The sequence below is a fragment of the Oncorhynchus gorbuscha genome, linkage group LG19 (assembly GCF_021184085.1).
Source record: "Oncorhynchus gorbuscha isolate QuinsamMale2020 ecotype Even-year linkage group LG19, OgorEven_v1.0, whole genome shotgun sequence".
Classification (NCBI taxonomy): domain Eukaryota; kingdom Metazoa; phylum Chordata; class Actinopteri; order Salmoniformes; family Salmonidae; genus Oncorhynchus; species Oncorhynchus gorbuscha.
This window is the reverse complement of record NC_060191.1, coordinates 11,110,052-11,121,954: the sequence shown is the minus strand read 5'-3', so window position 1 is coordinate 11,121,954 and position 11,903 is coordinate 11,110,052. Positions and strand designations below refer to the sequence as shown.

Below are 11,903 nucleotides of genomic sequence, written 5' to 3'. Positions count from 1 at the left end.
CGCCGCTGCGCACCAGCATAGTCCGGGCACGCCAACAGGGGGAGGTAAAACGTCCCTTTAACTGAAAATATAGCCTTGCAGCCAGCAACTACTAGAAAATAATATTATGAAGCCCGTCGAGTGAATCGTGTTATGTGTTTCGAGATGTTGGTAAACCTAATTGAACAGTACCCCTTCCCCCTCCAGAGGTGACATGAGCTGCGTGATGAGGTTGACAAGAGCAGGTATTAATGAGATCAGCACCAAGTTCAGCGAGAGAAAGTGATTGACACTCACCTGTTAGCTGCTCGACAGAAATTCACGCTCCCCGAGGAAAATGTTGTAGGCTTAATGAAAGTTATTCGAGATACAAAACGTATAGGGTTACATTGCATTGTTAATCATTTATTACGATTAAACACAAATATCGACCAAAAAAACTCAGTAAGGAAATAAAAAATATACAGTCTCAATTTAAGACAGATAGTAAAGTGCACTATAAAACATAAGCAGGAATCAGGGGTAACATTTCGCTGGTATTTTGATGCAGAGAAAATCTCTCTCTCTCTCACACACACACACACACACACACACACACACACACACACACACACACACACACACACACACACACACACACACACACACACACACACACACACACACACACACACACACACACACACACACACACACACACACACACACACACGCGCGCCTATTGCATTATGTATGGGAAACCAAGTGGAGGGTTACTTGATGTGCTACAATGTATTCTATGTTGATGCGTAAATTACGTAGCTTATGCCCTATCTATAGCCTAAGCGCTTGAGGATAATAAACAGACAAAAACAACACCCATTAATGAAAAACAAACATCAAAGAGTTCCATTCCAGTCACGAGACAGTCTCTTTCGGTGCTGTTATAGTTATAGGGACACGGGCACGGTGTCCATGGTCATATTGCGCTGGGACTCGTAGGAACGCATCTGTCCGGTCTAATTCAGGCCACGGGGGCACGTGACAGTAGGTGGGTAACCGGAGATCATATCGGAACCCGCGGCTGTCGAACGCCTTGTCGTTGAGGGAGTACAGCTTGTCCGCGATGTCATTCCGCACCACGAGCGCAAAGACCTTGGCGATGTAGCGGTGTTTGGCGAAGAGTAGGTACAGTTTCTTACGTCTCCAAGAAACGTACCTACAGCAATTATCTGCACGCAGGGTCACCTGGGAAAGAAAACACTAACGCTTATACACTGAGTATACCAAACATTAACAACACCTTAATATTGAGCTGCACCCACACAGGGATGTTGGCCAATATTGGCTCTAATGCTTCCCACAGTTGTGTCAAGTTGGCTAGATGTCTTTTGGGTGTTGGACCATTCTTGATACACACGGGAAACAGTTAAGCGTGAAAAACCCAGCAGCATTGCAGTTCTTGACACAACCCGGTGCGCCGGGCACCTACTACCATACCACCATTTCCAAGGCACTTCAATCTTCTGTCTTTCCCATTCACCCTCTGAATGGCACACATACACAATCCATGTCTCAATTGTCTCAAGGCTTAAAAAGCATTATTTCACCTTTCTCCTCCCCTTCATCTACACTGATTGAAGTGGATTTAACAAGTGACTTCAATAGGGGATCATACAGTAGCTTTCACCTGGATTGGCCTGGTCAGTCTATGTCATGGAAAGAGCAGGTGTTCCTAATGTTTTGTATACTCAGTGTGTATGCCAGACACATTAGCCCAACGTAGCATTATTCGATTAGTTTACTATTTACCTGGAAAACGCCCTCCTCTGACGGCCGGAGAGAGTCCCATTCAGGTGAATCGAGAAACTGAAAAGGATATATGTCATGTAAAAACTCTCCATTTACTGTCACACGAATTCTGTAAAAAAAAAGGTGGGACATTAGGCGATTTTATATGACATAACATCAAATACAGTTGTATAAAATGTTAAAGTGAAGTTCAGATGCACCTGCCGGACAGAAGAACGGACAGCTTATCAATTGCAGTCTTGCCCTCCATGGCAAAACAGTGGTCTTTCTCTATAGTGTGGATGTCTCCTTCACAACAGGCGACTATCTTGCCGAAGTGGGTGAGCGACACCCCCAGCTTTTTGAACAGGTAGCTGTACAGATCTTGAAACTCCTTTTCGAAAGTAACGTTCCTCAGTCGGTAGGCGACAAGCACAACTTGAACTGCACATACCCCAAAGAGAGCGAAATTCCACAAAAAGGTGTCGGTGGTGCACGCGTCCGACCATGACCAAATGGTTGTGCAGAAGAAACCGAGCGTCAGAAAGGTAAACAAGTAGAGGAGCCCATAGAACCCGCTCCCTCCCATGAACCCCAAAACAAGGAAGATACTGGCGAGGTGGAAGATGGCAACCTCGGATCCCCCCTTCCATTCTTCGCATAATGGGTGCACGACAGCCGCCGTTAAGTTTTCAGGAGGTGGGAAAGATTCTAGCACCTCCATTGTCGCGCGTGGGGAGCACGTCACTTTTTCGAAAACAGAGGTGTTAAGAGAAAACTAATAAGTGAAACGTCACGGAGACTTCCACCCTAACTTTTAATCGCCCTAAATTTTGATGATATCACCTCTTAAAATATGACCCGGGTATCGGGACGGGGGGTGGCTAAGGAGCCTACTGCTCCGCTTGGTCCTGACATCCAACTGATTAAAGCTCTATCGGGCACAACCAAACCATATCTTCTATGCACATGACGTCTAGGATATATCCAATAATTGAAATGTGATATTGAGATATAAGATGTACAGATATCAAATTACCCATTCAACAAATTACAGCCTGAGCAAATGACATTACACAACACCACCAAGTAGGCCTAACATGTTTACCTTTCAATGCAAATCTCAGATCATTCTCAAACTCACGAAACATATACTGTGATGATGGGGTTATGAATTTGCCTGATCAAGAGAAGATTGTGATGATGAATGACAAGCCTCCAAGGTCTCTGACAGAATGTGGTCTCCAACAACTCAGTAGGGCTGTAACACCTCCACTACTTGTTATAGGTGTAAAGGTGAGTAGGGTGGATAAAAAAGCTCAACTTTAATGAGAGGTTGTGTATGTGTGTGTCTGTATCTGTGTGTCTTTCCCACTCCTTGATCTCTCTGTTTTCAGACCAGGCCATCATAAAACACAGTGGTAGACTTGCAGTGGTAGACTGGCAGTGGTAGACTAGCAGTGGTAGACTTGCAGTGGTAGACTTGCAGTGGTAGACTGGCAGTGGTAGACTTGCAGTGGTAGACTTGCAGTGGTAGACTGGCATCGGTAGACTTGCAGTGGTAGACTTGCAGTGGTAGACTAGCAGTGGTAGACTAGCAGTGGTAGACTTGCAGTGGTAGACTTGCAGTGGTAGACTGGCAGTGGTAGACTTGCAGTGGTAGACTTGCAGTGGTAGACTGGCAGTGGTAGACTTGCAGTGGTAGACTAGCAGTGGTAGACTTGCAGTGGTAGACTTGCAGTGGTAGACTTGCAGTGGTAGACTGGCAGTGGTAGACTTGCAGTGGTAGACTAGCAGTGGTAGACTTGCAGTGGTAGACTAGCAGTGGTAGACTTGCAGTGGTAGACTAGCAGTGGTAGACTAGCAGTGGTAGACTTGCAGTGGTAGACTAGCAGTGGTAGACTTGCAGTGGTAGACTAGCAGTGGTAGACTTGCAGTCTTAGACTAGCAGTGGTAGACTGGCAGTGGTAGACTAGCAGTGGTAGACTGGCAGTGGTAGACTAGCAGTGGTAGACTAGCAGTGGTAGACTAGCAGTGGTAGACTGGCAGTGGTAGACTAGCAGTGGTAGACTAGCAGTGGTAGACTGGCAGTGGTAGACTAGCAGTGGTAGACTGGCAGTGGTAGACTAGCAGTGGTAGACTAGCAGTGGTAGACTGGCAGTGGTAGACTTGCAGTGGTAGACTAGCAGTGGTAGACTAGCAGTGGTAGACTTGCAGTGGTAGACTAGCAGTGGTAGACTTGCAGTGGTAGACTAGCAGTGGTAGACTTGCAGTGGTAGACTGGCAGTGGTAGACTGGCAGTGGTAGACTAGCAGTGGTAGACTGGCAGTGGTAGACTAGCAGTGGTAGACTAGCAGTGGTAGAATAGCAGTGGTAGACTTGCAGTGGTAGACTAGCAGTGGTAGACTTGCAGTGGTAGACTAGCAGTGGTAGACTGGCAGTGGTAGACTAGCAGTGGTAGACTAGCAGTGGTAGACTGGCAGTGGTAGACTAGCAGTGGTAGACTGGCAGTGGTAGACTAGCAGTGGTAGACTAGCAGTGGTAGACTTGCAGTGGTAGACTAGCAGTGGTAGACTGGCAGTGGTAGACTAGCAGTGGTAGACTAGCAGTGGTAGACTAGCAGTGGTAGACTTGCAGTGGTAGACTAGCAGTGGTAGACTGGCAGTGGTAGACTAGCAATGGTAGACTGGCAGTGGTAGACTAGCAGTGGTAGACTAGCAGTGGTAGACAAGCAGTGGTAGACTAGCAGTGGTAGACTGGCAGTGGTAGACTAGCAGTGGTAGACTAGCAGTGGTAGACTAGCAGTGGTAGACTAGCAGTAGGGAGGCAGGGAGGCAGCAGTGATCTATCTGGGCTAAAATAACCCACTGCAGTTTCCCCTGGTGAGCTGCTGCCTACCTGACCAGGCAGTCAAGGTGACATTGAGAATCACAGAGCTGCAGAGGACTGAAAACTCAGGAAGTGTGAAATATTTAGGACATGCTGCAATCACATGCAGAGATCCCCTGGGTCCAAATCCTTCAGTATGTCAGACAGACAGAGAGAGCTAGGTACATCCTCTGTGTTTGTGTCAGTGCTCTCTGTGTTTGTATGAGTGCTTTCTCTCTCTCTCTCTCTCTCTCTCTCTCTCTCTCTCTCTCTCTCTCTCTCTCTCTCTCTCTCTCTCTCTCTCTCTCTATCTCTCTCTCTCTCTCTCTCTCTCTCTCTCTCTCGCTCTCTCTCTCTATTTCGCTCTCTCTCATTCGCTCTCTCTCTCAGCCCTCCACCTCTGTCTCACTCAGTCCCCCGATCTCTCTCGCTCTCTCTCTGAGGAATTCTTGCCCTCTTTTCAAACTGAAGGTTACCACAGCTGTCTATGGGAGATGGGAAACAGTAAGGAACAGTCTGAAGGTATGTAGTGGTGGGATCGAACCCTGGCTTCAGCTGTTGTGAGTGACTTGATGCTAGGAGTGGTTATCTCTCTTCCCACACTCCAGTCTAAGGTCAACATTGTGGTTGCACCACGGGCTGCTCAGAACACTAAACATACACACTCACCAACACACTACCCTGGTTATCAAACTCAATCTCATTATAAAAGAGGGGCAACTCATTTTAAGTGTTGGTACATTTTAGGCGACATAGTCAATGTTCATATTGTAGAGTAAATATTGGAGCAGTGTTGATCCCCCGGGACACACTCCAGTCTGAGATGAACAAAACCCATACTTAAGCAGTACAACATTAGAGGTGTTGCTGTGCACCGGACTAATTCAAGCACTGTGTGTACGTGAGTGTGCAACTACATTTAAACACAGGAAGAATGTGATGTAGATTGTGCCAGCTACCAGTAGCCTGCCAACTATACAAAGACTATCATAAACCCAACATGTCTATAAATAGGACTATACCCTCCACACGCCAGTGTGTGTGTAAGTTCAGGTTTGGCAAATGGTGGACCTTCTCCCTCATTAACTTAGAGAGAGATGGTCTTAATTGGGCCATGGCATTAAACAACCTTGGCAGAGCGAAGGGAGTATCTATCCCTTAGGTCTTCATCTGTCCGAGAGAGAGAGAGAGAGAGAGAGAGAGGGAGAGAGAGAGAGAGAGAGAGAGAGAGAGAGAGAGAGAGAGAGAGAGAGAGAGAGGGAGAGAGAGAGAGAGAGAGAGAGAGAGAGAGAGAGAGAGAGAGAGAGTGAAAGAAAGAAATAGAGAAAGAGAGACAGGCAGTCAGAGACAGATAGAGAGAGGGAAAGAGAGACAGGCAGTCAGAGACAGATAGAGAGAGGGAAAGAGAGACAGGCAGTCAGAGACAGATAGAGAGAGGGAAAGAGAGACAGGCAGTCAGAGACAGATAGAGAGAGGGAAAGAGAGACAGGCAGTCAGAGACAGAGAGAGGGAAAGAGAGACAGGCAGTCAGAGACAGATAGAGAGACTGGCAGTCAGAGACAGATAGAGAGGGAAAGAGAGACAGGCAGTCAGAGACAGATAGAGAGACTGGCAGTCAGAGACAGATAGAGAGGGAAAGAGAGACAGGCAGTCAGAGACAGATAGAGAGAGGGAAAGAGAGACAGGCAGTCAGAGACAGATAGAGAGGGAAAGAGAGACAGGCAGTCAGAGACATATAGAGAGAGGGAAAGAGAGACAGGCAGTCAGAGACAGATAGAGAGAGGGAAAGAGAGACAGGCAGTCAGAGACAGATAGAGAGACAGGCAGTCAGAGACAGATAGAGAGGGAAAGAGAGACAGGCAGTCAGAGACAGATAGAGAGAGGGAAAGAGAGACAGGCAGTCAGAGACAGATAGAGAGAGAAAGAGAGACAGACAGTCAGAGACAGATAGAGAGAGGGAAAGAGAGACAGGCAGTCAGAGACAGATAGAGAGGGAAAGAGAGACAGGCAGTCAGAGACAGATAGAGAGGGAAAGAGAGACAGACAGTCAGAGACAGATAGAGAGGGAAAGAGAGACAGGCAGTCAGAGACAGATAGAGAGAGGGAAAGAGAGACAGGCAGTCAGAGACAGATAGAGAGGGAAAGAGAGACAGACAGTCAGAGACAGATAGAGAGAGGGAAAGAGAGACAGGCAGTCAGAGACAGATAGAGAGAGGGAAAGAGAGACAGGCAGTCAGAGACAGATAGAGAGAGGGAAAGAGAGACAGACAGTCAGAGACAGATAGAGAGAGGGAAAGAGAGACAGGCAGTCAGAGACAGATAGAGAGAGGGAAAGAGAGACAGGCAGTCAGAGACAGATAGAGAGACAGATAGAGAGAGGGAAAGAGAGACAGGCAGTCAGAGACAGATAGAGAGAGAAAGAGAGACAGGCAGTCAGAGACAGATAGAGAGAGGGAAAGAGAGACAGACAGTCAGAGACAGATAGAGGGGGAGGGAAGAGAGACAGGCAGTCAGAGACAGATAGAGAGAGGGAAAGAGAGACAGGCAGTCAGAGACAGATAGAGAGACAGGCAGTCAGAGACAGATAGAGAGAGGGAAAGAGAGACAGGCAGTCAGAGACAGATAGAGAGGGAAAGAGAGACAGGCAGTCAGAGACAGATAGAGAGAGGGAAAGAGAGACAGGCAGTCAGAGACAGATAGAGAGAGGGAAAGAGAGACAGGCAGTCAGAGACAGATAGAGAGAGGGAAAGAGAGACAGGCAGTCAGAGACAGATAGAGAGACAGGCAGTCAGAGACAGATAGAGAGAGGGAAAGAGAGACAGGCAGTCAGAGACAGATAGAGAGACAGGCAGTCAGAGACAGATAGAGAGAGGGAAAGAGAGACAGGCAGTCAGAGACAGATAGAGAGGGAAAGAGAGATAGGCAGTCAGAGACAGATAGAGAGAGGGAAAGAGAGACAGGCAGTCAGAGACAGATAGAGAGAGGGAAAGAGAGACAGACAGTCAGAGACAGATAGAGAGAGGGAAAGAGAGACAGGCAGTCAGAGACAGATAGAGAGAGGGAAAGAGAGACAGGCAGTCAGAGACAGATAGAGAGGGAAAGAGAGACAGATAGAGAGAGGGAAAGAGAGACAGGCAGTCAGAGACAGATAGAGAGAGAAAGAGAGACAGGCAGTCAGAGACAGATAGAGAGAGGGAAAGAGAGACAGACAGTCAGAGACAGATAGAGGGGGAGGGAAGAGAGACAGGCAGTCAGAGACAGATAGAGAGAGGGAAAGAGAGACAGGCAGTCAGATACAGATAGAGAGGGAAAGAGAGACAGGCATTCAGAGACAGATAGAGAGACAGGCAGTCAGAGACAGATAGAGAGAGGGAAAGAGAGACAGGCAGTCAGAGACAGATAGAGAGGGAAAGAGAGACAGGCAGTCAGAGACAGATAGAGAGAGGGAAAGAGAGACAGGCAGTCAGAGACAGATAGAGAGAGGGAAAGAGAGACAGGCAGTCAGAGACAGATAGAGAGAGGGAAAGAGAGACAGGCAGTCAGAGACAGATAGAGAGACAGGCAGTCAGAGACAGATAGAGAGAGGGAAAGAGAGACAGGCAGTCAGAGACAGATAGAGAGACAGGCAGTCAGAGACAGATAGAGAGAGGGAAAGAGAGACAGGCAGTCAGAGACAGATAGAGAGGGAAAGAGAGATAGGCAGTCAGAGACAGATAGAGAGAGGGAAAGAGAGACAGGCAGTCAGAGACAGATAGAGAGAGGGAAAGAGAGACAGACAGTCAGAGACAGATAGAGGGGGAGGGAAGAGAGAGAGCAGGTGGGTATGAAAAATGCCAATAGGTATGAGCATGTAGGGATATCTGGATGTCTGGTACTAACTTTGGTTAGGAGAAAATAAAGTATGTCAGACAAATACACCCACCCCTACAGACACTTCACACATACAGACACAGAGACAAATGCACACACACACAACACTGGTGATCTCAAACCGAGGCGTAATGAATCTCTTTCAGAGAATTCTCAGCACTGTCATTAGGGTTATTTTTAGAGACTCCCCAGACAGAGACCCTGGACCTTGGATTGACTGAGGAAACCACACACACTGTACGCCAACTCTAATGACTCTACTCATGCAAAGATACACTGATGTATTTTGTCATGCACACACACACACACACACACACACACACACACACACACACACACACACACACACACACACACACACACACACACACACACACACACACACACACACACACACACACACACACACACACACACACACACACACACACACACACACACACACCATGATTGACAAGATAAGTCCGGCAAGGGACAGGTTTGTGATAGTGTCCCATTACTCTCCATTAGATGCAGCCATTACCTACAAGCCCATAACTATTAACCACACACTCACATACATACATACCACACATACTCTCCTGTGTCCCTTCCTTCATCTGGGAGTCTGGACGATGAACTCAATTATTTCCTCATTAACTGACAGGCGAGACAGAGATCTGCTATGATTGACCCCTGTTTCCATGGAACTGATAGTTTTCCATTCCTGCATACAAATGAGTCAGACTGTCCTGGGAGGCACACACACACACACACACACACACACACACACACACACACACACACACACACACACACACACACACACACACACACACACACACACACACACACACACACACACACACACACACACTGTCCCAGGAGGCAGTCCAGCTCTACAAATGCAGGGTGACAGGCCTGCTGCCTTGTGTTAGGGGAACACAGAGCTACAGGAAGGGGACAGAACTGGGGGCATGTAAGGAGGGGTGGGGGACAGGTAGATTTCTGGGGTGAGTAGAGGGGACAGACAGATACATGGACTGAGCTGGGGTGGGGATGAAAGACAGATCAGATGAAGAAAGTGGTGTGGGTTTGTTTGTCTCTGAAAGCCTTATATTGCAACGAGGCTATGAAAGTATTGGTTTACAATTATATTATGGCACATATTCTATGAAGGAAGATAATATTGTGTTTAATTTATACCCAACACACACTAGCACACACACTTTACATACACATACATTGTAATATTGTTTTATGGTTATTATACATTTTGTATTGTAAATATGTAGTGGTGTAATAATGTTACATGATGTACTGTTTTATATTTTGTTTAATGTGTAACGTAAGTTCCTTAATGTGTTTGGAACCCAGGAAGAGTAGCTGCTGCCTTGGCAGGAACTAATGGGGATCCCTAATAAATACAAACACAAATGAAGTAATGTAACTACAGGTACCAGCAACATATTGATAGGCTACCAGAGCCCAGATTTGACAGGAGGACTGAGATTGTCCTGCGAGTGGAACTAGAGAATTTTAAATTTATCATTACCTCAAAAAGAGCCATGTATTAGCCTACTTTGATTTCCTGTTGCAGAGAGAATCTGTTGCATCTCGTAGTGGAGAATAAAAAACAGGCCATCCTCCTCCTCCTCGTTGTCTTCATCCTGTACGTGTCCATCAGAGCAGCAGATCAGCCTCGCAGAAATGTTTCTGGGTCTATACAATGCACAGACGTGCACACACACACACACACACACACACACACACACACACACACACACACACACACACACACACACACACACACACACACACACACACACACACACACACACACACACACACACACACACACACACACACACACACACACACACACACACACACACACACACACACACGACAGGAAAGGGAAAAGGAGAAAATGGACTGGCCTCTGGTAAAAGAGAATATGGAAAATGAAGTGCCTCTCATTCCTCTCGTATAATGAGAGAGACTCAGACGGTGGATTCTTTTCTGACCTTTTCTCTCTCTGTGCTCCAGAGACATTCATTTGTTCATTCTTTCTGACGAACAAGAGACTCTTCTGTTTTTTTGGACTTGAAGAAAAAGAGAAAAGGTGAGCGGTGTCTCTGAGTATGGAGCCTGTCAAAACTCTGAGTATGGAGCCTGTCAAAACTCTGAGTATGGAGCCTGTCAAAACTCTGAGTATGGAGCCTGTCAAAACTCTGAGTATGGAGCCTGTCAAAACTCTGAGTATGGAGCCTGTCAAAACTCTGAGTATGGAGCCTGTCAAAACTCTGAGTATGGAGCCTGTCAAAACTCTGAGTATGGAGCCTGTCAAAACTCTGAGTATGGAGCCTGTCAAAACTCTGAGTATGGAGCCTGTCAAAACTCTGAGTATGGAGCCTGAGTATGTCAAAACTCTGAGTATGGAGCCTGTCAAAACTCTGAGTATGGAGCCTGTCAAAAAAACAAAACTCTGAGTATGGAGCCTGTCAAAACTCTGAGTATGGAGCCTGTCAAAACTCTGAGTATGGAGCCTGTCAAAACTCTGAGTATGGAGCCTGTCAAAACTCTGGAGCCTGTCAAAACTCTGAGTAGCCTGTCAAAACTCTGAGTATGGAGCCTGTCAAAACTCTGAGTATGGAGCCTGTCAAAACTCTGAGTATGGAGCCTGTCAAAACTCTGAGTATGGAGCCTGTCAAAACTCTGAGTATGGAGCCTGTCAAAACTCTGGAGTCAAAATGGAGCCTGTCAAAACTCTGAGTATGGAGCCTGTCAAAACTCTGAGTATGGAGCCTGTCTGTCAAAACTCTGAGTATGGAGCCTGTCAAAACTCTGAGTCAAAATGGAGCCTGTCAAAACTCTGAGTATGGAGCCTGTCAAAACTCTGAGTATGGAGCCTGTCAAAACTCTGAGTATGGAGCCTGTCAAAACTCTGAGTATGGAGCCTGTCAAAACTCTGAGTATGGAGCCTGTCAAAACTCTGAGTATGGAGCCTGTCAAAACTCTGAGTATGGAGCCTGTCAAAACTCTGAGTATGGAGCCTGTCAAAACTCTGAGTATGGAGCCTGTCAAAACTCTGAGTATGGAGCCTGTCAAAACTCTGAGTATGGAGCCTGTCAAAACTCTGAGTATGGAGCCTGTCAAAACTCTGAGTATGGAGCCTGTCAAAACTCTGAGTATGGAGCCTGTCAAAACTCTGAGTATGGAGCCTGTCAAAACTCTGAGTATGGAGCCTGTCAAAACTCTGAGTATGGAGCCTGTCAAAACTCTGAGTATGGAGCCTGTCAAAACTCTGAGTATGGAGCCTGTCAAAACTCTGAGTATGGAGCCTGTCAAAACTCTGAGTATGGAGCCTGTCAAAACTCTGAGTATGGAGCCTGTCAAAACTCTGAGTATGGAGCCTGTCAAAACTCTGAGTATGG

The 11,903-nt window shown here is 46.8% G+C and overlaps 1 protein-coding gene across 1 annotated transcript; it reads right to left on the bottom strand.

Annotated features, from left to right (window-relative positions):
• Positions 1-363: 363 nt before the first annotated feature.
• On the bottom strand, positions 364-2,657 carry LOC124006369 (popeye domain-containing protein 3-like). The gene is made up of 3 exons (XM_046316348.1): positions 1,971-2,657; positions 1,771-1,879; positions 364-1,206 (listed from the first exon to the last, which is right to left on the bottom strand). Exons 1-3 carry the CDS (start codon positions 2,471-2,473, stop codon positions 877-879), a joined length of 942 nt encoding a protein of 313 aa, XP_046172304.1. The 5' UTR covers positions 2,474-2,657; the 3' UTR covers positions 364-876.
• Positions 2,658-11,903: the final 9,246 nt, after the last annotated feature.